Below are 25526 nucleotides of genomic sequence, written 5' to 3' on the forward strand. Positions count from 1 at the left end.
GGTTTTAACCCTTCCTTAACTTCAGGTTTCAGTGGATACTGCTTCTTATGTGGAAATACGTGTGGGTCTCTGAGCTTAACAACTACAGGAATAGCATTTTGTGCTCGACCCACAGATTTTCCATCAGCCCATACTCTAGGATTTACATTTTGTTCAACTAAAGGGAGAGAAAGGAAGGGCTCCATATTTATGAAAACAGAGGCATGGACCTTGCTCAGTATATCTTCCCAAAAGGGGTGAGGGAGATTCTGGCACGATCAGAAACTCATGTGAAAACAGCACAGAATCCCAGTTGCAAGATAAAGAATAACTGAAATAATACCTTCTGGCTTGTCCAGACAGTCCCATTACGGAAGCGGATCGGGAAGAAAGTGGGCCAGGGGCTTCAGTAAGCATAGAATAAGTTGCCCCAGTATCTAAAAGGAAATCGACGGATTGGCCCCCCACAACTATTAATACCCGGGGTTCCTCAGGTGTAATTAGGACAGGAGCTTGTGTGGGGACCCCTGGGCACCTTCAGTCCTGATTGTCTTGAGAGTCCGACCCGGGAGACCTACGCCTCTGGGGGCAGTCTCTCTTCCAGTGTGGTCCTTTGCAGACCGGACATGGAGCCGGGGGCGGCTTAGATGCCTGAGGGCAATCACACTTGAGGTGCCCCTCCTTTCCACAGTAATAGCAAGCCCATCACTTTTCACCTGGGCCCCTCTGGGCATTTTTCTCAGGCTGTTTAAGAATGTTTTTCATAGCCATGGCGAAGGCTTCCGCCTATTCCTTTGTCTTTTCTTTGCCCTTCTTTCTTTTCTTCATATTTCCTACCATAATAGGCTGTCTGAGCCAGTTGTAACAGAGTATCTAAAGACTGATTTGGTCTATACGCCTGTTTTAATAGCTTACAGCGGATATCTGGAGCCGACTGAGTGAGAAATCTATCCTTTAAGATCACTTTTCCCTCTTCACTTTTGGGATCAATCTCAGTGAATCTGCGAAGGCCTTCTCTCAGTCTGTCTAGGAATTTACCAGGAGCTTCTTTCTCCTCCTGTTCTATATCTGCCAATTTGCCATAGTTTAAAGGCTTAGAACGTGCCTGCCTAAGTCCCTCAAGAATACATCTAACAAAATGACTCTGATCTCATCTTCCTTTAGCTGTGTTGTAGTCCCAGTCTGGTTCTATAGTTGGGACCGCCTAATTCCCAGTGGGGAGGGCCGCTATCTCGTTCTCCCTCTTCCCTACTGATTCATTACCAAGCCACTCATCTCCATAAGCAACCGCTTTTCCCAAAACTCGAGTCTTTGACTCAGGAGTCAGCGTTTGTCCCAAGATATACATCACATCCTTCCAAGTGAGGTCATAAAGCAGAGTAACACCTTTAAAAGCTCTAATATATTTTTCTGGGTCCTCTAAATAGTCTCCCAGATCCTCCTTGATTCTTTGTATTTCTTGATAAGAAAAAGGCTTATTAACTCTCACAGACTGATTATTTCTCCTGGTGGGTGTTTCATAAAGAGGCAACAGCTTGTGTGGCTGTTCCTCAGTCTCTCTGGCTGCTCTGTGCATATGATCCCAGGGATAGATTGGAGAAACTTGTTTTTCCTCTTCTCTTTGTCTCCTGTCCTCCATCTCATCTCTTATTTCGATGGTCTGAGTTTCTACTGAAACCAGAGTAGTCTGAGGTCGTACTGAGACAGGAGTTGTTTGGACCTCCGTGTGGGCAGTTTGAATCCCAGTTTGGAGTCCCCGGTATGGGGGCAAAGTAAGAGGACAGGAGGGAGCTGAAGATTTCACGCCCAAATCTATACCCTTAGGACATAAGTCTGGCATATTTCGCAGAGAGAAAAAGGGCAACACATATGCTACTTCTACCCATTTTCCTTGTTCGTTACAGAACCGGTCTAATTGTAGAACAGTATTATACTTAAGAGACCCTCCAATTGGCCACCGTTCGCCATCCTCCAATGGATACCGTGGCCATGCGGTATCACATAGGAAGACCAGGAGTGTCTTCTTTAAGCCCTGGGCATCAAATCTATCCCAGTTTTTCAGGACACAGTTCAAAGGAGTGAGGCTGGAATTGTTAGCTCCCATCTGTAAGAGAGAAAAAAAAGCGACCAGCGCCATTTTTCTACCGGAGGTGTCCCTCCCTGCTCTAGATGGGGGTGTAGACAGACGTTACACCAAAAGCTTTTCCTTCCTGGTCGGACTTAGTGTGTCCCTTACTGACGCAGGCGCCGTACTCATCCCTCCCGGTTCTACCACCGAGATGGGGTGGGGATGTACCAGGGGTAGACTTGATAGCATCCCTACTTGACGTCCAGCTCTTCACCCTTAACCTTGCTTGCCTCTGATGTCACCCGGGGTGGATCAGAGTAACCTTCCGGAATGCCTCCCAAGCTAAGACTACCGGGGGAAACATTTGTCACCTGAATGCCTGTGCATGACCCTGAGTATTTCCTGACCACAATAAGACTGACACGAACATAAAACTGAGATGTTCTTTCCAAGCATCACCACACCAGTATAATAGCCTCCTCTGATCCACTAAGAGCCGGCATTACCAAAGAAAAAAAAAACCCACTGCAGTCCCAATCTGAGTAACCTTTAACCTCAGAGATGTTCTGGGAGCTAGAGCTCCATCTAGCTTCCAAACTTTCAATTCCTAGTGAGGCTAGGCGCTTTCTTGACTACCAATTCAAGTTTGGGACCTAAGCCACAGTACACAATAACAGTATAGATCACAAGTCCCTTGAAAGTCTATGATCCGATAGATTAGGTTAGTACTTCTAATTCCCAAGGAGTTATGAAATGGTCAAAGAGACCGAGAAGTTTGACCGAGAAAGGAGAGTTCGGTCCACACGCTTTGCCCATTTCTGGTCGGTTCCTGAAGGAGACATTGGGTGCCTCTTGGCATTGGCAGGTCAGTATAACGCCCTGACAGGTTTTTGCCATAAGCCGTATGAGATCACCGTGGAACCGCAGAGCAGGGCCCCTTACTTGTTTTACGCAGGTCATGCCATTCATTTACACAAGCACACCGTAGAGTTAGTAAAGCACAGCAGAAAACGTGTTCGCTAAGAGAACAAAGAACTAAAGCTCCAAGCATCCTTACCTTGTCCTGAAGGATCCCGGACGAGCCCCCAAGATGAAAGGTTGTTGTTGAATCACGCGAATACACCAGGATTCCTGGCCCCCAGAGGAGAAGAATTCAATCTGGGGCCAGAGACGAGGCTTGATCGCTCAGAGCTTTTGTGTAATAAAGTTTTATTAAAGTATAAAGGAGATAGAGAAAGCTTCTGACATAGGCATCAGAAGGGGTTAGAAAGAGTACCCCAAGAGATTGTCTTTAATCCACTGTATATTCTTGCCTCCTTTGTCAAAGATAAGGTGTCCATATGTGCGTGGATTTATCTCTGGGCTTTCTATTTTGTTCCATTGATCTATATTTCTGTCTTTGTGCCAGTACCATACTGTCTTGATAACTGTGGCTTTGTAGTAGAGCCTGAAGTCAGGTAGGTTGATTCCTCCAGTTCCATTCTTCTTTCTCAAGATCGCTTTGGCTATTCGAGGTTTTTTGTATTTCCATACAAATTGTGAAATTATTTGTTCTAGCTCTGTGAAGAATACCGTTGGTAGCTTGATAGGGATTGCATTGAATCTATAGATTGCTTTGGGTAGTATACTCATTTTCACTATATTGATTCTTCCAATCCATGAACATGGTATATTTCTCCATCTATTAATGTCCTTTTGATTTCTTTCACCAGTGTTTTATAGTTTTCTATATATAGGTCTTTAGTTTCTTTAGGTAGATATATTCCTAAGTATTTTATTCTTTCCGTTGCAATGGTGAATGGAATTGTTTCCTTAATTTCTCTTTCTGTTTTCTCATTATTAGTGTATAGGAATGCAAGGGATTTCTGTGTGTTGATTTTATATCCTGCAACTTTACTATAGTCATTGATTAGTTCTAGTAATTTTCTGGTGGAGTCTTTAGGGTTTTCTATGTAGAGGATCATGTCATCTGCAAATAGTGAGAGTTTTACTTCTTCTTTTCCAGTTTGGATTCCTTTTATTTCTTTTTCTGCTCTGATTGCTGTGGCCAAAACTTCCAAAACTATGTTGAATAGTAATGGTGAAAGTGGGCACTCTTGTCTTGTTCCTGACTTTAGAGGAAATGCTTTCAATTTTTCACCACTGAGGATAATGCTTGCTGTGGATTTGTCATATATAGCTTTGATTATGTTGAGGTATGTTCCTTCTATTCCTGCATTCTGGTGGGTTTTATCATAAATGGATGTTGAATTTTGTCCAAGGTTTCTCTGCATCTATTGAGATAATCATATGGCTTTTATTTTTCAATTTGTTAATGTGGTGCATTACATTGATTTACGGATATTGAAGAATCCTTGCATCCCTGGGATAAAGCCCACTTGGTCATGGTGTATGATATTTTAATGTGTTGTTGGATTCTGGTTGCGAGAATTTTGTTAAGGATTTCTGCATCTATGTTCATCAGTGATATTGGCCTGTAGTTTTCTTTTTTTTTTTGTGGATCTTTGTCAGGTTTTGGTATTAGGGTGATGGTGGCCTTATAGAATGAGTTTGGAAGTTTACCTTCCTCTGCAATTTTCTGGAAGAGTTTGAGCAGGATAGGTGTTAGCTCTTCTCTAAATTTTTGGTAGAATTCAGCTGTGAAGCCATCTGGACCTGGGCTTTTGTTTGCTGGAAGATTTTTGATTACAGTTTCAATTTCCGTGCTTGTGATGGGTCTGTTAAGATTTTCTATTTCTTCCTGGTCGAGTTTTGGAAAGTTGTACTTTTCTAAGAATTTGTCCATTTCTTCCACGTTGTCCATTTTATTGGCATATAATTGTTGATAGTAGTCTCTTATGATCCTTTGTATTTCTGTGTTGTCTGTTGTGATCTCTCCATTTTCATTTCTAATTTTATTGATTTGATTTTTCTCCCTTTGTTTCTTGATGAGTCTGGCTAATGGTTTGTCAATTTTATTTATCCTTTCAAAGAACCAGCTTTTGGTTTTGTTGATTTTTGCTATGGTCTCTTTTGTTTCTTTTTGCATTTATTTCTGCTCTAATTTTTAAGATTTCTTTCCTTCTACTAACCCTGGGGTTCTTCATTTCTTCCTTTTCTAGTTGCTTTAGGTGTAGAGTTAGGTTATTTATTTGACTTTTTCTTGTTTCTTGAGGTGTGCCTGTATTGCTATGAACTTTCCCCTTAGGACTGCTTTTACCGTGTCCCACAGGTTTTGGGTTGTTGTGTTTTCATTTTCATTCGTTTCTATGCAAATTTTGATTTCTTTTTGATTTCTTCTGTGATTTGTTGGTTATTCAGCAGTGTGTTGTTCAGTCTCCATACGTTGGAATTTTTAATAGTTTTTCTCCTGTAATTGAGATCTAATCTTACTGCATTGTGGTCAGAAAAGATGCTTGGAATGATTTCTATTTTTTTGAATTTACCAAGGCTAGCTTTATGGCCCAGGATGTGATCTATCCTGGAGAAGGTTCCATGTGCGCTTGAGAAAAAGGTGAAATTCATTGTTTTGGGATGAAATGTCCTATAGATATCAATTAGGTCTAACTGGTCTATTGTATCATTTAAAGTCTGTGTTTCCTTGTTAATTTTCTGTTTAGTTGATCTATCCATAGGTGTGAGTGGGGTATTAAAGTCTCCCATTATTATTGTGTTATTGTTAATTTCTCCTTTCGTACTTGTTAGCATTTGTCTTACATACTACGGTGCTCCTGTGTTGGGTGCATATATATTTATAATTGTTATATCTTCTTCTTGGATTGATCCTTTGATCATTATGTAGTGACCTTCTTTGTCTCTTTTCACAGCCTTTGTTTTAAAGTCTATTTTATCTGATATGAGTATTGCTACTCCTGCTTTCTTTTGGTCCCTATTTGCATGGAAAATCTTTTTCCAGCCCTTCACTTTCAGTCTGTATCGTCCCCTGTTTTGAGGTGGGTCTCTTGTAGACAACGTATGTAGGGTCTTGTTTTTGTATCCATTCAGCCAGTCTTTGTCTTTTGGTTGGGGCATTCAACCCATTTACGCTTAAGGTAATTACTGATAAGTATGATCCTGTTGCCATTTACTTTATTGTTTTGGGTTCGAACTTATACACCGTTTTTGTGTTTCCTGTCTAGAGAATATCCTTTAGTATTTGTTGGAGAGCTGGTTTGGTGGTGCAGAATTCTCTCAGCTTTTGCTTGTCTGAAAAGCTTTTGATTTCTCCTTCATACTTGAATGAAATCCTTGCTGGGTACAATAATCTGGGCTGTAGGTTATTTTCTTTCATCACTTTAAGTATGTCTTGCCATTCCCTCCTGGCTTGAAGAGTTTCTATTGAAAGATCAGCTGTTATCCTTATGGGAATTCCCTTATGTGTTATTTGTTGTTTTTCCCTTGCTGCTTTTAATATTTGTTCTTTGTGTTTGATCTTTGTTAATTTGATTAATATGCGTCTTGGGGTGTTTCACCTTGGGTTTATCCTGTTTGGGACTCTCTGGGTTTCTTGGACTTAGGTGATTATTTCCTTCCCCATTTTAGGAAGTTTTCAACTATTATCTCCTCAAGTATTTTCTCATGGTCTTTCTTTTTGTCTTCTTCTTCTGGGACCCTATGATTCAATGTTGTAGCATTTAATATTGTCCTGGAGGTCTCTGAGATTGTCCTCATTTCTTTTAATTCGTTTTTCTTTTATCCTCTCTGATTCATTTATTTCTACCATTCTATCTTCTAATTCACTAATCCTATCTTCTGCCTCTGTTATTCTACTATTTGTTGCCTCCAGAGTGTTTTTAATTTCATTTATTATTATTCATTTTATACTGACTCTCTTTTATTTCTTCTAGGTCCTTGTTAAACCTTTCTTGCATCTTCTCAATCTTAGTCTCCAAGCTATTTATCTGTGATTCCATTTTGATTTCAAGATTTTGGATCAATTTCACTATCATTATTCGAATTCTTTATCAGGTAGATTCCCTATCTCTTCCTCTTTTTGTTTGGTTTGGTGGGCTTTTATCCTGTTCCTTTATCTGCTGGGTATTCCTCTGTCTCTTCATCTTGTTTAAATTGCTGAGTTTGGGGTGTCCTTTCTGTATTCTGGTAGTTTGTGGAGTTCTCTTTATTGTGGCTTTTCCTCGCTGTGTGTGGGTTTGTACAGGTGGCTTGTCAAGGTTTCCTGGTTAGGGAAGCTTGTGTCGGTGTTCTGGTGGGTGTCCAGTAATGAGTTATGAGATGTCTGTGGTTTTGGGGTGACTTTGGGCAGCTTGTATCTTGAAGCTCAGGGCTGTGCTCCTTTGTTGCTGGAGAATTTGCTTGGTATGTCTTGTCCTGGAACTTGTTAGCCCTTGTGTGGTGCTTGGTTTCAGTGTCGGTTTGGAGGCGTTTGATGAGCTCCTGTCAATTAATGTTCCTTGGAGTCAGGAGTTTCCTTGAGTCAGGGTTTGGACTTAAGCCTCCTGCTTCCAGTTATCGGTCTTATTTTTACAGTAGTTTCAAAACTTCTCCTTCTATACAGCACCATTGATAAAACATCTACGTTAAAGATGAAAAGTTTCTCTACTGTGAGGGTCACTCAGAGAGGTTCACAGCGTTACATGGAGAAGAGAAGAGGGAGGAGGGAGTTACAGGTGACCCAATTGAGATGAGGTGGAATCAATAGTGGAGAGAGTGGGGTAGCCAGTAGTCACTTCCTTATGTGCACTCCACAACTGGACCACTCAGAGATGTTCACGGAGTTATACAGAGAAGAGAAGGAGGAAGGAGACAGAGGTGGCCAGAGGGATAAAAGGGGGGAATGAAAAGGAGGGAGAGATCCAGCCAATAATCAGTTCCCTAAGTGTTCTCCACCATCTGGAACACACATAAACTCACAGAGTTGGGTAGAGTAGAGAGGGGTTAGGGAGGAGACACAGACGACCTGGTGGAGAAAAAGGAGAGTCCAAAGGGAGAGAGAGCAGTCAAGCCAGTAATCTCGCTCCGTAGTGAAAAATGGGTCCTGAACATTGGGTTCTTAAAGGTACAAAATGGGTAACAAATACATAAAAGCAAAAATTAAAAATCTAGAGTAGAGTTTGGAATTTCAAAAATACGATGTTAAAGAAAAGAAGAAGGAAAAGAAAGAGAAAAAACGAACAAAGAAAAACAAACAAGGTCGTGAAAATTATAAAGAAAATACAGGTACAAAATTGATAACTAATACCAAAAAAGCAAAAATTAAAAATCTAGAGTAGAGTTTGGAATTTCAAAATTACAATGTTAAAAAAAAGAAGAAACATAAAGAGAGAAAACAAACAAACAAAAACAATGTCGCAAAAATTATAAAGAAAATACAGGTACAAATTTGATATCAAATACCAAAAGCATAAATTAAAAATCTAGAGTAGAGTTTGGAATTTCAGATATACAATGTTATATAAAAGAAGAAGAGAATGAAACAGAAAAAAAAAAAAGTCACAGAAATTATAAAAAAACTGTAGGTACAAAATTGATAACATATACCAAAAAGCTAAAATTAAATTAAAAAACTAGAGTAGAGTTTGGAATTTCAAAAATACAATGTTAAAGAAAAGAAGAAGAAAAAAAAAAAAAAACAAAAAAAATTAAAAAATATATATATATGAAGTTTGCTGAAGAAGAAAAAAAATAGGGTCTTTTTTTTTTTTTTTTTTGCAAAGTAATAGGTTATAAAAGTGAAAATTAAAGGAACAATAGAGGACTTAAAAAATTTTTTTAATTAAAAAAAAAAAAGAAAGAATGATGGTAAAAATAGTAAAAAAATATATCTAGGACTTTCTCTGGTTTTGTTGTATGGTGGGTTCAGTTCATTTTTGGCTAGTTCCTTAGTCCGACTTATATTTCTGAAGATCTATAGGCCCCTTCCTATGTAGTCCATAGTAACCACGGGTTTTAATCTATTGCCTGTAGCTTCCAAGGCGTTTCCCTCTGTTATAACTTCTTCTGTTTGCTGGTCTCTTCAGTGTCTGGCTTCCGCCCTGACACAAAGGGGACGGTGGGGGAAACTTTTTTTTTTTTTTTTTAGGCCACTTGTTCAGTCGCGCTGTGGGGAGGGAGGGAGGGATGCTGCAAACAAATAACACTGGCGTGCGCTCGCAGTGCCTCAGCCACACTGGGTCTGCCCCTACTCACGGCGCGTGTAGCCTCCCTGCCCACACTGATCGGGCTCTAGGTTGTTCCGCCGAGAACAATCCGAGGCCGGCCCTGGGCTGCATGTACCTCCCAGGTCCAAGCCGCTCAGGTTCAGGCACTCGGGTAGTCCTCAGAGGCGCAGACTCAGTTGGGCCTGCATTTTGTGCTCTTCCCAGGTCCGAGCAGCTCAGGTGATGAGGTGTTTGGGGAACGCCAATGCTGCGACTTATCGCCTCCCCGCCACTCAGTTATCTGGGTGTAAAACCAGCGCACCTTCTCAGGCAGATGTTGACCGTCCAGACCCCCAAGAAGTTTTAGTTAGCAAAGAAGCCTGCTTACAGTTTTATAGATAATGTCTCTCTGGGGCTGCGATTGCCCCCTTCCGGCTCTGGCTGCCTGTTACCGGAGGGGGAAGGTCTGCAGCCGGCTATCTCTGTTCAGTCCTTTGTTCCGTGAGCGGGCCTGGCGGTGTCTTAGGTTGGGGCTGGCTTTTCGCGTGGTAGATATCCCACAGTCTGGTTTGCTAGCCCAAATTATTTCGCTCAGATAGTGCTCAGGGTATTCAGGCCAGATTCTTACTCTGAGTGATGCAGCCCGTGCCGCGCCTCCCTGCCCAGCCCCCGCTTGCTAATGGCGTGTGCAGGCGTCTGCGCTGCTTCTCCGCTGGGGGAGTTACCGTAGGGCTCGCAATCTGCGAGTTTTAATTGTTTATTTTTTCTCCCTGTTATGTTGCCCTCTGTGCTTCCAAAGCTCGGCACAGATTCAGCAGTGAGAAGGTTTCCTGGTATTTGGAAACTTCTCTCTTTTTAAGACTCCCTTCCCAGGACAGAACTCCGTCCCTCCCTCTTTTGTCTCTTTTTTTTTTTTTTGTCTTTTATATTTTTTCGTACCTCCTTTCGAAGAGTTGGGTTGCTTTTCTGGGTGCCTGATGTCCTCTGCCGGCATTCAGAAGTTGTTTTGTGGAATTTACTGGACGTTTAAATGCTCTTTTGATGAATTTGTGGGGGAGAAAGCATTCTCCCCATCCTACTCCTCCGCCATCTTGGCTCCTCCCTGTTTGTTGTTTTAGTCACTAAGTCATGTCCAACTCTTTTGTGACCCCATGGACTGTAGCCTGGCAGGCTCCTCTGTCCATGGGATTTGCCAGGCAAGAATACTGGAGTGGGTTGCCATTTTCTCCTCCAGGGGATCTTCCCAACCCAGGAATCAAACCCACTTCTCTTTGGTCTCCTGCATTCACAGGCAGGTTTTTTACCACTGCACCACCTGCCTACCTTTAACACTAGGAGCTATAAAGACTTGACCTCTTTCTCATCACCTGTCCAGAAGCCCTGCTCAGTGTCAACTGTTCTAGGTCAATGTCCCCATCTTGTGGGCAGAATAAAGAACAGTTTGACCTAAGATCACTTTCTATTACGATCTTCATGTCTTCTTGGGGTAGGGAGAGAGTCTTTGGGAAATTAATACTGGTGATTAGGAGGGGAATGGATGAATAGTCTCTAGAAGTTTCACCTGATTCTCACTGTAGGCTACACTTTTTGTTAATTTCATCAAAGGTATTCTTTCTTTATAAAACACAAGCATATGTTTGCCTACATCCTCTTTTTCCTTCTCTGTGAACTCCCAGCTTGGCAACAACTCCAAAAAGCATTTCTTTATGTGAATTTGCTCTAATTCTAGTTATTGGTTTTGGACTACTGAGGAAACCATGTATTAATACTTATATTGATCAGTTCCATTAGGAATTTGAATTCTAGTTTCAACTAGATTTTTCAGTGAAGTCCCTTAAGCCTCCCATTCATTCCACAGTAATGTCTACTCCTAGATGCCTCAGGCTTTGCTCTCTGCATGTCACACTTTTTGATGATACATGTCCTGTCTCCACCCACTTGCATATCGCATCTCTTTCTTTCCTCTAAAGCTCTAGAATTTCTTTCCTCTAAAGCTCCAGGATTAGTTGCCATGAATCCACCCTTCCCACTATCTATAGCTCTTTCTACTAAAGAACAGATCTTTCTAAAGCAGATCTGATCAGGTTACTCCCTTATTTAAAAATTGTAGGTGGCTTTATATTGGCTATAGGATTGGATTAAACCTTCACAATGAAATTAAAGATACTTTCCAATGTATGGTCTTGATCTCTATATCTGAGTTGTACATCCTCAGTCTTTATTATACTTTTGATATTCTAATCACATCAGACTATTCAAGGTTCCCAAAATATTTCAATACTTTCATAGCCTATTGCCTGCACATGTGATTTTCTTTACTTGGAATGTCCTCATATACTTTATGCCCTTGGTGGTATTCTGTGCAGTTTCAAAGCCCAATACAAATATTACACTCTTTACGACACCTTCCTAATTTCACATAGATCCTTAATTTTACTGCAACTCCACTCAAGTACTGTATTATTTTTCTGTAATATAATGGAATTTGCTCACACTCAAGCTAAATCGTTACATGGTGTTTTTGTTTCTATTTATTTGTGAGTCCTTTAAATAGTAACAATATATAGCCTAGACATACTCCTTTCCCTATTTGGAACCAGTCTGTTGTTCCATGTCCAGTTCTAACTGTTGCTTCTTGACCTGCATACAGATTTCTCAGGAGGCAGGTCAGGTGGTCTGGTATTCCCATGTCTTTTAAAATTTTCCACAGTTTATTGTGATCCACACTTATTTAACTTATATGCAGAGTACATCATGAGAAACACTGGGCTGGAGGAAGCACAAGCTAGAATCAAGATTGCCAGGAGAAATATCAATAACCTCAGATATGCAGATGACACCACCCTTATGGCAGAAAGTGAAGAAGAACTAAAGAGCCTCTTGATGAAAGTGGAAGAGGAGAGTGAAAAAGTTGGCTTAAAGCTCAACATTCAGAAAACGAAGATCATGGCATCTGGTCCCATCACTTCATGGCAAATAGATGGGGAAACAGTGGAAATAGTGGCTGATTTTATTTTGGGGGGCTCCAAAATCACTGCAGATGGTGATTGCAGCCAGGAAATTAAAAGACGCTTACTCCTTGGAAGGAAAGTTATGACCAACCTAGGTAGCATATTAAAAAGCAGAGACCTTTGCCAACAAAGGTCCATGTAGTCAAGGCTATGGTTTTTCCAGTGGTCATGAATGGATGTGAGAGTTGGACTGTGAAGAAAGCTGAGCACCGAAGAATTGATGCTTTGGAACTGTGGTGCTGGAGAAGACTCTTGAGAGTCCCTTGGACTACAAGGAGATCCAACCAGTCTATCCTAAAGGAGATCAGTCCTGGGTGTTCATTGGAAGGACTGATCTTGAAGCTGAAACTCCAATACTTTGGCCACTGGATGCAAAGAGCTGATTCATTGGAAAAGACCCTGATGCTGGGAAAGATTGAGGGCAGGAGGAGAAGGGGGTGATAGAGGATGAGATGGTTGGATGGTATCACTGAGTCAATGGACATGGGTTTGGACATGGGAGTTGGTGATGGACAGGGAGGCCTGGCGTGCTGCGGTTCATGGGGTCACAAAGAGTCGGACACTGCTGAGCAACTGAACTGAACTAAATAATAACAGCTGCTTATTTTTCTTCTTGACACCCGTCTCAATTAACAGCATATACAAGAACCTAATAATAATTGATTTAAATTCAAATTTAGCACTCATTTGAATCATAGATGTTCATTTCCTTCATTACTTGCAGTAGGGAATATTGCAATGTAGTGAGCACATACCTGCTTTGAGATTATGTAAAACAAGCTGAATATTAGGTTGTGTTTCTTATCATTATAACATTTTATCAGCAATTAGAAGAATGTCTGACCTAGACATAATACTCAACATATGAGTTAAGTAAGTAGAAAACTCATAATTTCATTTTATCATATTGGGATTCTAGTCTTTAATAAACCATTGTTTTTCCTACTTAATTCCTATCCCAAGTGATTTAATGACTAGACTTATTCTTTTGTTATTGACTTAATTCTCATCCTAGTGTTCTTTTTTCATCTTTATACTCAGATTTTAGGTTTATAATTATTTTTGAATTGCACTTTTTATTTTAGTAATATATTTTGAGTGTAAAAGTGTGGATATATTTGACTTGTTTGTTGAATACAAACAGCAATACTATTTTGGTGAATTCAATCATTTATTAAAGTCAGAAAATTTTCTCACTCTTTATACACACATAATATATACTTCTCTAGGTAATAATACCTTTGTACCTATAATTTTGGGCCTGCTATTAGGATTGGTCTTCAGAGAATTTTAGATTGAGAATTTTACTCTTTTAATACTTTCCTGAAGGAAAGTAGACCATTATTCATGTCTTATAAACATTGTATACCTGTGTCTCCTTTGGAAGAAAAATTTGTGCAAGAATCTTAGCTTGAAGTTTGTCATTCCTTTGTACACATATGCTGTTTCACACACACATATTTGTTTTATTTTCTCTCTCATTATTTCCCACCCCTGGAGGAAGACAGGGAGCTGAGTTATGTCCAATGATTTTGTCATAAAATGCTGTTCTTTTGTTCGCATCGAGTGGTTATCAACCCTGGTGAACAGCAGTGTGCCAAGGGACAGATACAATCATTCATGACTGACATTCTGCCTCGGACCTGCTGCCTCCTCTTATTATTCTTCCTGTCAGATGCTTCCTAAAGACTCCTCATTTTTATTTTTTTCCCCATTGTTCTTCTATGTTCACCCGTATGAACGTTTTTCTCCTTTAGGAACCAAATGTAGTGTGAAAGACGGTAGAAACAAGCCATCAACCACTAAGGAGGATATCACCTTCAGTATCATAGATTGGGAATTTTAATTGGGTTAGGCAGCCCTTTCTTTTAAGTGAGTAAGGACCTTGCAAGAATCATTCTGAATGTAACTTTGTAAGAATAATCAGCTCTATAGCCTAGTCCTTGTTATAAATAATTCTTTCTCCATTTTGTATCACCTAAGAGTTAAAATAACTATAGTAAGTCTCAGGAAATTATCTCTATGAGTGTAGTGACTCACTGTTGAGAGAATTTATCTGTTAGTCAATTTTTAAATGTTTATTATGACAAGCTCTGCAATTTATTTTTTCAATATAAATTTATTTATTTTAATTGGAGGCTAATTACTTTATTTTTTTTTCTAATTTTATTTTATTTTTAAACTTTACATAATTGTATTAGTTTTGCCAAATATCAAAATGAATCCATACAGGTATACATGTGTTCCCCATCCCGAACCCTCCTCCCCTCCTCCCTCCCCATACCATCCCTCTGGGTCGTCCCAGTGCACCAGCCCCAAGCATCCAGCATTGTGCATTGAACCTGGACTGGCAACTCGTTTCCTACATGATATTTTACATGTTTCATTGCCATTCTCCCAAATCTTCCCACCCTCTCCCTCTCCCACAGAGTCCATAAGACTGTTCTATACATCAGTGTCTCTTTTGTTGTCTCGTACACAGGGTTATTGTTACCATCTTTCTAAATTCCATATATATGCGTTAGTATACTGTATTGGTGTTTTTCCTTCTGGCTTACTTCACTCTGTATAATAGGCTCCAGTTTCATCCACCTCATTAGAACTGATTCAAATGTATTCTTTTTAATGGCTGAGTAATACTCCATTGTGTATATGTACCACAGCTTTCTTATCCATTCATCTGCTGATGGACATCTAGGTTGCTTTACTTTACAATATTGTATTGGTTTTGCCATACATCGGCATGAATCCACCACAGGTATACACGTGTTCCCCATCCTGAACCCCCCTCCCATCTCCCTCCCCATACCATCCCTCTGGGTCATCCCAGTGCACCAGCCCCGAGCATCCTGTATCATGCATCGAACCGGGACTGGCGATTCATTTCACGTATGATCATATACAAGTTTCAATGCCATTCTCCCAAATCATCCCACCCTCGCCCTCTCACACAGAGTCCAAAAGATTGTTCTATACATCTGTGTCTCTTTTGCTGTCTTGCATACAGGGTTATCATTGCCATCTTTCTAAATTCCATATATATATATATATATTAGTATACTGTATTGGTGTTTTTCTTTCTGGCTTACTTCACTCTGTATAATAGGCTTCAGTTTCATCCACCTCATTAGAACTGATTCAAATGTAATCTTTTTAATGGTTGAATAATACTCCATTGTGTATATGTACCACAGCTTTCTTATCCATTCATCTGCTGATGGACAGCTAGGTTGCTTCCATGTCCTGGCTATTATAAACAGTGCTGCGATGAACATTGGGGTACACGTGTCTCTTTCAATTCTGGTTTCCTCGGTGTGTATGCCCAGCAGTGGGATTGCTGCGTTGTATGGCAGTTCTATTTCCAGTTTTTTTAAGGAATCTCCACACTCTTCTCCATAGTGGCTGTACTAGTTTGCATTCCCACCAACAGTGTAAGAGGGTTCTCTTTTCTCCATACTTTCTCCAGCATTTATTGCTTGTAGACTTTTGGATAGCAGCCGTTCTGACTGGCATGAAATGGTACTTCAGTTTTTACCTTTTCAGAGAATCTGAAATCCAGTAGAATTTTTATAAAGAGACACTGAACCTATTTTCAGCCTGTACTAACAATTTAATGCAACGTCTTAATTCACCATTTTGAATTAAATATGTCTTCACTGATTAAAAAGAAGCTTTTTTTAGTGCCTACACTATGCCAAACTCTGTCTTAGGCTTGGGAGATCTAGAGGTTAACAAGATAGAGAAAGCTCTTGTCTTCGTGGACTTTAAATTGTGGGAAAGACAGACAGTGAATTACTGAAATAATTAAAATGTAAGATAATATTGGAAAATGAGAAGTGAGAGTGCTATAAACATTAAAGCAGGGTGATGCAATGTGAGTGAGAATGAAACCCACCCTGAAGGTCCTATGAATGCTTCTCCAAGGTGACATTTGAAGAGAAAAAGACAGTTGCTTATTTTGGGGGTAAAAAAATATACATGTGTGTGTATATACATATACATACATATGTATGTATATATCAGATTTGTGTGTGCATATGACTGAAAGAGAAACTAAACTTTCTCTCTTGTACAGTGTAAATGAAGTTGTGATTCTGGAATCCTGTTTCCCAGGAAACAGAAAGATCAGAATGATAAAAAGAAAATAAAAAGTGATTATAAAAATTATATAACTTCAGCTTTATTCATCTCGATACTTTGCATTAAACTGCCTACTTTGCCCGAGTCCCATGCTAGTTGCCTAAAACTTTAAAGAAAGTTATCAAGAAATAAATGTTTTGAATTTAAAGAAACATTATTCTACAAAACATGAGGACATATTGTTTAAAATGTTTTCAGTGAATATATGTCTAAAACCACACATGACTGTTCAGTGAATATATTAATCTAAACTTGAAAATCATGTTGTTAGGACAGAAATCCTCTTGTAAATATAAGAGCCACTGGTTAGAGATTTTACTCCCAGTATAACAGCCATTTGCAAGATATTTCTGTGGAAGAGGTTTTTTGCACTTTTAAAATAGTCTATGCTTGCTATCATCCTATTTTTGAAAATTCAAAATAGGATTAAACTATATATAAATTTTAAACATTTGAAAATGTTTAGAATGGTAAAAAATATAAATTTCTAATATTTAATTTTTTAAGACTTACTATTTAGATGATTTAGAGAATTATATATATTGGGTTGGCCAAAAAGTTCATTTGGGTTTTTTCATTAGTGCTTACACAGAAAAATCTGAACGAACTTTTTGGCCAGCCCAATATTTATCTGCTAGATACAGATGCCAATAAAATGGACAACGAGGAAGAAATGGACAAATTCTTAGAAAAGTACAACTTTCCAAAACTCGACCAGGAACAAATAGAAAACCTTAACAGACCCATCACAAGCACGGAAATTGAAACTGTAATCAAAAATCTTCCAGCACACAAAAGCCCAGGTCCAGATGGCTTCACAGCTGAATTCTACCAAAAATTTAGAGAAGAGCTAACACCTATCCTGTTCAAACTCTTCCAGAAAATTGCAGAGGAAGGTAAACTTCCAAACTCATTCTATGAGGCCACCATCACCCTAATACCAAAACCTGACACAGATCCCACAAAAAAAGAAAACTACAGGCCAATATCACTGATGAACATAGATGCAAAAAAAAAAAAAAAGATATTATTCTAAATTGTAGCTATTCCTTTCCATTAAAAAAAAAGTATAAAAATATTTTATAATGGCTATGAAAGATTTTAATACTACATGGCATCATTAATCAATATTTTAGTCTTGTCTAGAGTCAGAAGACAAAACTTGGCTGCAGTGCCAGTAATTAGGACCAGACATGTATTAAATGACTTTTTTGTTGTTGTTTTTGGTTCAGAATTATTCCTGTATCACATTGCATCTTTTTTACCCTTTATTTGCTCAATGTGCTGGTATCCTTTATGTGCTTAATCTTTTGTAAGCATTATGTTTATTTAAGCATATTTTAAGTTTAAAAATTGTTGAAGTTTCAAAAAGTATTAATAGCAGAAATAATTCATTACATGCCAAACACAGAAAGTTTAACTGGAATATTTGGAATCTATGCTCTATTATCTTAAAAATGAATAAAGGTCAAACAATTTTTGTAGTTTTTATTTTTTCTGACTTTTCCAAATTTGACTTGATAATTTTTAGTTACTTTTAGTTATATAGAAGATATATATTGACTGCAGCCATGAAATTAAAAGATGCTTACTCCTTGGAAGGAAAGTTATGACCAACCTAGATAGCATATTCAAAAGCAGAGACATTACTTTGCCAACAAAGGTCCGTCTAGTCAAGGCTATGGTTTTTCCTGTGGTCATGTATGGATGTGAGAGTTGGACTGTGAAGAAGGCTGAGCGCCAAAGAATTGATGCTTTTGAACTGTGGTGTTGGAGAAGACTCTTGCAAGTCCCTTGGACTGCAAGGAGATCCAACCAGTCCATTCTGAAGGAGATCAGCCCTGGGATTTCTTTGGAAGGAATGATGCTAAAGCTGAAACTCCAGTACTTTGGCCACCTCATGTGAAGAGTTGACTCCTTGGAAAAGACTCTGATGCTGGGAGGGATTGAGGGCAGGAGGAGAAGGGGACAACAGGGGATGAGATGGCTGGATGGCATTACTGACTCGATGGACGTGAGTCTGAGTGAACTCCAGGAGTTGGTGATGGACAGGGAGGCCTGGCGTGCTGCGATTCATGGGATCGCAAAGAGTCGGACACGACTGAGCGACTGATCTGATCTGATACATTTATATATTTTTAAATTATGAATATTAAATGTTTTAAAAGTTCTGTTTTATGTTTCTAGAGTAATTTTATACTAATAATTTTTTGTATGGCTCACCTCTATTAAATGATTACCATTGTAGGGTAGGCGCCCCCTCTCTTTTGACCTTCTTATTCCTGGTGTCTAATGTCATATATGGCAACTGTATGAGCATCAAATGTTTGATGAATATATGGAAGACTGTCTGAATAAGTCAATAAATAAATCTCCATTGCACATTTGAATGGCTACTTTTGATAATTAAGGGGACATGATTTGATATGTTATATCCAGAGTTGAATGAGAGCACATATATTAAAATAATACACTACAGTAACCCATCATCAGGTCAATCCATTAACCCTCATTTTCTTCTCCTATCATATAAAATGAGAACAAATATATTAATTCTCATTTATTAGAAGGCCTGCTGTCAGAGTAAAGAAATGATGTGCATTTTATTGGTTAAAGTGATCACACAACCTTCTTTGGTGGCATTTGTTGGAAAACCTTTTTGGTGATTGGCATAGTATAGAAGTGGTTCTATAAACTTCTGAAACTAACAGGACAAATTAGCAATATATTCCCAGGTGGCTCAGTGGGAAAGAGTCTGCCTGCCAGTGCAGGAGACACAGAAGATGTGGTTCAATCCCAGGGTTGGGAAGATTCCCCTGGAGGAGGAAATGGCAACCCACTCCAGTATTCTTACCTGGTTTCATGGACAGATGAGCCTGGCTGTCTACAGTCCATGGGGTCCAAAAGAGTTGGACATGACTGAGCACTGAGCTTGAATTAAGTTTGCAAATTAAAAGAGACTTATATCATTATCTATGCATGTTATGCTGTTAAGTGTCAAACACTTTCTACTTTAATCTTTAATTTAACTCATCATTCCTTTGATTCCAAATCGCTAAGACATTGGTGATAGTCAGAGACTAACCTTGAAAAAGCTTCTCTTCCTTAATCATTAGAAAGATATGAATTTTCATTAATTAGGTGTGAATTTCTCATCCCCTTCAATGCAGAAACTACAGGAGTTTCTGGGTGTAAAAATTTGTTTGTTATTTTGGGGAGGATGTTGAAAGATCTATCTGTGTACTGTTGGTTGTTTTACAAAGTTAATTTTAGAGTAACTAATACAGAGTTCCACTTTCTCTCTGTAATTCCCCAGAAGAGCTGTTTGACTGATTGATCTGTGCCTCCCTCAACAGAATGAGGTGTCAGCCACCTCATTTATTAATGTTAGTTTCCCAAAAGGGTGAGACTATAGATGTGTAACTCCTTTGGATCTCCTCTTCAAGCATTTCTTTTTTTTGTTCAGTCCATATTTTTTTTTAAAAGATCTGTAAAATATGTATTTCAGTTATATGCTATAAATCAGTTGGAGCATCTTATTTGATTTTCTAGATGCCATTCCATTAAATATTCTCCTCTATTCCACCTTTTTGATTACAAGTTTCAGTGACCAAGTTTACTTGTGAATTTGTCATAAAAACACAGTATTAGACCCTGAACTATTAATTTTGGTGACATCAACATAATTATATATATTTTCTGTTTTTCTTTGCTATATATCCATTGTTATGATTTGTTAACCTCTAATTCCCAATAAGGCCTATGCCCAGAATAGCAAAGAGCAACACATAGTTAAGCCTTGTCCTTGTGATCAACTGACTTACATTCTAGTTTACTGTTAACATCATTTTTTTGCTGTTGTTACTGTTAAGATTATGCAATATGTCACATGATGTCTTGTCATGTCATGTCATGTTATACTTGGACTATTCATCTATTAGACTATTGTACTGCAAGCAGACCAAACTTTGACATTCAGAGTATTACTAATTTGGGTTCTTGAACTTTTTAATCAATAGAAATTGATAAGAGGGCAGACAAGAAATTCAACCAAGATTTCATTGGGACTTGTGCTACAGCATCAGGGAGCAAAAACAAGCACCAGCTTCCCTTGCTTGGGTCCCTTAAGTGGGCTGAGGAATGTCATGGGGTCTGCCCACGCCCTTGGTGATACTGTTGTGCAGGAATCATGAACCGTCCCTGCTTTTGCTCCTGGCACCTCAGAAGTGGCAGTTGGGTTTTAGTCTTTGTGTAGCTTGTTCATAATTTACTCCACCTGTGCATGGGTACAGTTATTTTTAGTCCCTTGTAGTTTATATTCCCTTGGTCAAGGAAACATTTGTCTTGAGAGGAGATATTTAAATGTTTTCTTAGAAAATTAATTTTTCCTTTACAATTTGAAGAATTTGCTCTAAAATACTGTTACCTCATGTAATAATCATAGTAGAATTTTATAAATAGCCCAAATCATATAATCATCTAATAGAATTTTTGAAATACCATCTTAGAAGTAATCACTTTCCATTCACTTCACAATATCTTATATCTATCAGGGATCTGTGATTTCTCCCACCTGTTCCTCCTTTCTTCTCTCTTTTCTCTTTCCTTAAGTTATTTCAGGTTTGTGAAGAAAGCTATTGGGTTGGACAAAAAATTTCATTTGGGTTTTTCATAAGACGTTACGGAAAAACCCTAATGAACTTTTTGGCCAACCCAATACAGTATCAATGATTAAAGAATGGGCATAGAAGGTTGGTGGGGAGGGTACCTAGAGCAGTAAAACCAGGGCTTCAGTAAACTGTTCAGACTCCATCAACTATCCATTGAGAACTCTGCATGCAAGCAAGAAGAAGTGGAATTAAGTGAGTATTCACTTGCTAATAATGATGTCTCTGAAAATATTCAAACAAGTTTACAAGTCTTGCTCGTATTTCTTTTGGGAATACTTTAGTAGATTAATGGACCTCTGTTTCAATGGGGTAAAGTATACCATGACTATTATCAGCTTTTTAATCAGCTTTCACTGGTCAAATGCTTGTGTTCTAAATAATTGGTGTTTTTTCCTTCTTTTGTGTTAAATTACTTGCCTAATGCAAGCTTCTTTATCTTTAGACAGAGAAAGGACTATCGAAAGTATGGGAAGAAAATAAGCAGAACTCTGGTGATCGCTGGCAAAAGGCTGTCATCCTTCTAGGAAAGTTAAGGAATTTTGAAGTCATATTTCAAGGTCTCCGTACACGGGATCTGGGAGGAGGAGCTGCAATTGATGACATTGAATTTGAAAACTGCATGACTGGTAAGTTTCTGGAAGGCTCTGCTGTTTGGAAGCACACATAAAACCTAGCCATTTATCTTTGCTTCATGTTTATAAAATGTTCTGCAGTTACATGTTTTGTATGTACATAAAAATCAATTGAAAGAGATGATTTTATGGTGGTTGAATTTACAGTTCCACATTAAGAGATAACAGTTTCTCCATCTTTTGATTATAAAGATAATTCCTCTCTTTCTTCTATGTTATCGTCTTTTTCTAACATGTAGAAGTGTTTTTCTTTGAATTTATTTTTCAACACAATTTAAACCATAAGCCTAATATTCACATACATTTATGTAATTAATTTTAAATGAACCAGTAGAAAGGGTTAGAAAACAGGAAGTTAGTGGCTATATAAGAAGTATATACAACTATGCATAATTCAAGCAGAACTTGAACTGAGAGCTATACTTAAGGCATCTAAAAGGCTACTCTAGCCAGTAAACAATACTTTGAAAAATATGTTATCTTTTATCACACTTCTAAATCTGAAGCGTAATTACTTAGATTCTCTTTATGAAACTACCCAGAAAATGTCAAAAATGATTATAAATATATTTGTACAGTTTCACAACTTCAAAGTTTCTTTCTGAGAAGTTATTCCATCTGATTTACGAAATAGTACAGTGTGGTATGTCCTGCCCATGAAAGATACGCCTTCTGCGGTTTCCTATGCTGGTTCCCTTGGAGGCAAGCCCCTGAGACTGAAGAGCTAAACCTGAGTGCTGCTTAATTCCGTTGCTGCTTTCATATTAAAATATCACTTCACTGAGACATTTTGAAAATATGACTTTGGTTTTTGGTGCTGTTAGTGCATTTGCTTTCTTTATGAAAAGCCTTCTGCTTAGATGTCAGTCCTTTATTGAGTCCCCCACCCTCTGCTGTGTTTCCAGCAAAGGCCACTGAGACTCAGCTATTATATGTATGTACATACACACACACACACACACACACATATTACATAAAAGCAGAATGTATGCACCCTAGATAATCTAGGGAGCAGAGAATCTGAAAACAGGGTTTGGGTGTGGAAGTGTTTGGAAGAGGATTCCTGGACCACAGAAAATGGGATCTGAAAATATAATCATGAAAAGGTATCTTTGAAGTTAGAATGTGCTTCTTTAATGCTTTTATAGTAACTTCCTAGTAATATGCTAAATTTCCATTATAGTTTGTTACTCAATTTATAAGTGATTCTGGCAAGTTCCAAAGGAGAAACTCTTCAAAGCTTTATCTAAGATTTTTAGAAAGAAGCTTGTATTAAACAGGAGAGATTCTTTTCCTCTCAAGGGAAACAGAATGATTCTTGGATGGGTTGATTCAGTGCAGAAAAAAATTTGAGAGTTGTTATTCCAGTTTTGCCAAGTTTCATGTTGAAGTTCTTTTTGTTCTTCTCTTAAAGTCCTGTGAAAATTTACATGGTTATAATGCATTCAAGTCAATTGAACATTCATTCACCTTACTGACTAATACTTTATTGTCTTATATTTAGTGATATAGTACTTTTAAGTCTTTCTATGTCATAAATAAAGAGTCAATTTTGGTTAATTGTAGTGAATATGGTCAATTGTATGTCAAATATATTTTAGGAAGAAGTAACCGTTTTTTAAATAGCCAGGCTGTTGCATATGTCTGGAACTAAAAAAAAAACAATACTTTTTTGGTCTTCTTAGTTTTAAACTGTGTGCCAATAAAATGGTAGGGCTGTGAAAAATCGGTAATAAGAAGCAGATTAATGTATAAGTTGATCTAGGTTGTTTTCTACTATTGCTAATTTAGAAGAGAATGGTATTTGACAAAACATCAGAGACACAGTGTAGAATGGTGGTTAGGAACAAGGAGTGGAGTGAAACTACCTGGGCATGGAACCTGGCTCTACCACTGACTGACTTGCTGCTGCTGCTGCTGCTGCTAAGTCGCTTCAGTCGTGTCCGACTCTGTGCGACCCCATAGACGGCAGCCCACCAGGCTCCCCCGTCCCTGGGATTCTCCAGGCAAGAATACTGGAGTGGGTTGCCATTTCCTTCTCCAATACATGAAGGTGAAAAGTGAAAGTGAAGTTGCTCAGTCCTGTCTGACTCTGAGCGACCCCATGGACTGCAGCCTACGGGGCTCCTCCATTCATGGGATTTTCTAGGCAAGAGTACTGGAGTGGGGTGCCATCGCCTTCTCTGACTGAATGACTTAGATGAGCTTATTTCACTTTTCCTCAGTTTCTTCATCAATAAAATGGGTACAATAGTAATAGCCCGTCTGTCATAGATTTCTGTGAATACTATGTTACTATACATAAATTGCTTAGAATACTCTGGACACATAGTAAAAAATTTATGTATTGTATTGTATTGTTTTACCCATCATCATTAATATTAACTATGTCATATTTTTAAATGGTACTTTATTGCTCTATTAAGAAACCAGTTTCAGACCCTATGCAAATAGGTCACCATAAAATCTATCATGGAACTGATTCCCATTTGAGATAAATAACTTAAAAAATGACTTAATATTCATTTATCTTATCATTTTCTGCCAGTTACAACAGAACACATACTGTCTGATACCATTTATATGAAATGCCCAGAATAGGAGGTATATAGAGACAGAAAACAGATTACTGGCTACTTAGGGCTCAAGAATATGGGGTGGGGAGTGACTGCTGATAAATACAGGGTTTCTTTATGAGATGATGAAACTATTATAAGTTTTTATAGTGATTGTTATACAATTCCATAAATATACTAAAACCATAAAGTTGTAAACTTTATGTGGGTGGACTTAATGGTATCTAAATTATAAATTATTTATCAAAAGCTATTAAAAATAAAAAATAATTCAGAAAAAATTCTGCGAAAATGGTGGTGGTGGTGAATACCTTTTGAACTTTCCCAAATTCTCACATAAAACAGAACTGGGGACTATAGCCAATATTTTATAATAAGTATAAGTGGAGTATAATAACCTTTAAAAATTATGAGGCACTATATTGTACACCTGTAATTTATATAATACTGTACATCAACTGTACTTTAATTTTTAAAATTAAAAAAGAAATAGTCAAAGCCTAGTTGGCAGTCTATAAGCTATAGAAAACATATGCAGCGAAGTAAGTGAAAATGCATTCCTAAGAAACCCAGCATATAAGCTACTGAGGATAAACTGCCAACAGCCGCAAGATCTGTACGGTATTTGTGTGTATGAGAGAGAAGCCAGGAGAATCACAAAATGGCCCACAGATACTCACTTGAAGATGCAGTCACGTGGTTTTAAAATGGCAGCCAAAACTGGGAGAGATTTCACTTACTTTTAGAATCATTGGGACCAAGGGATCTGTGGTTAAGTCTGTGGGGCTGGAGCAGTCTAAACCCCAGGAACACTCAAAATGGATCCACCAGGATTCCCTTTCAGGACAGCAGCCCACATTCAAACACAAAACAAAAAATGAACAAACAAAAACACCACTGGGAGTGAAGTCAAAATTGAACAGGGAAAGGTGAAGATCAGAAAAGACTAACATCAAAGAGTTGGAGGGACATAGAACCAGAAAATTTTGAAAAGCACATCATTATTTTTTTATGTATATAGAGTATATAGACTTATAATTCTTCCTGGAGTCATAACGAGTGTCTGAGATTTTTCTAGGACTTTTTGAAAACTCTGGAATCTATGCATATATTTTAAATTTCAAAATTAACGAGAACAAAGTTTTAAATTGATTAAGAGTGAAAGGGGAGAAAGTAGAGGCTATAGATGAGCTATATTTGATGGTTATCTACTTTACCTGCAGATAAGAAAACTATTTCAGCTTCATGTCTACTTTTTACGTTCCATTCAAAAACACATAACTTGGTTTACTAAGTAATATTTAGTACATGGCCAACATAAAGCTAGATATATACCCATATTTCTTCATATATCTAGAAATATATATTTCTAGA

At 38.2% G+C, this 25526-nt stretch overlaps 1 protein-coding gene across 1 annotated transcript in view; it reads left to right on the forward strand.

The window, feature by feature from the left end:
• Positions 1-25526, forward strand: part of MALRD1 (MAM and LDL receptor class A domain containing 1) — a 576646-nt gene that overhangs the window by 325557 nt on the left and 225563 nt on the right. The window contains exon 29 of the mRNA XM_070382053.1: positions 21387-21570. Coding sequence (XP_070238154.1) covers positions 21387-21570 — 184 coding nt within the window. The remainder of the gene's footprint in view (positions 1-21386; positions 21571-25526) is intronic.

The sequence above is a fragment of the Bos mutus genome, chromosome 13, assembly GCF_027580195.1.
Source record: "Bos mutus isolate GX-2022 chromosome 13, NWIPB_WYAK_1.1, whole genome shotgun sequence".
NCBI classification, from domain to species: domain Eukaryota; kingdom Metazoa; phylum Chordata; class Mammalia; order Artiodactyla; family Bovidae; genus Bos; species Bos mutus.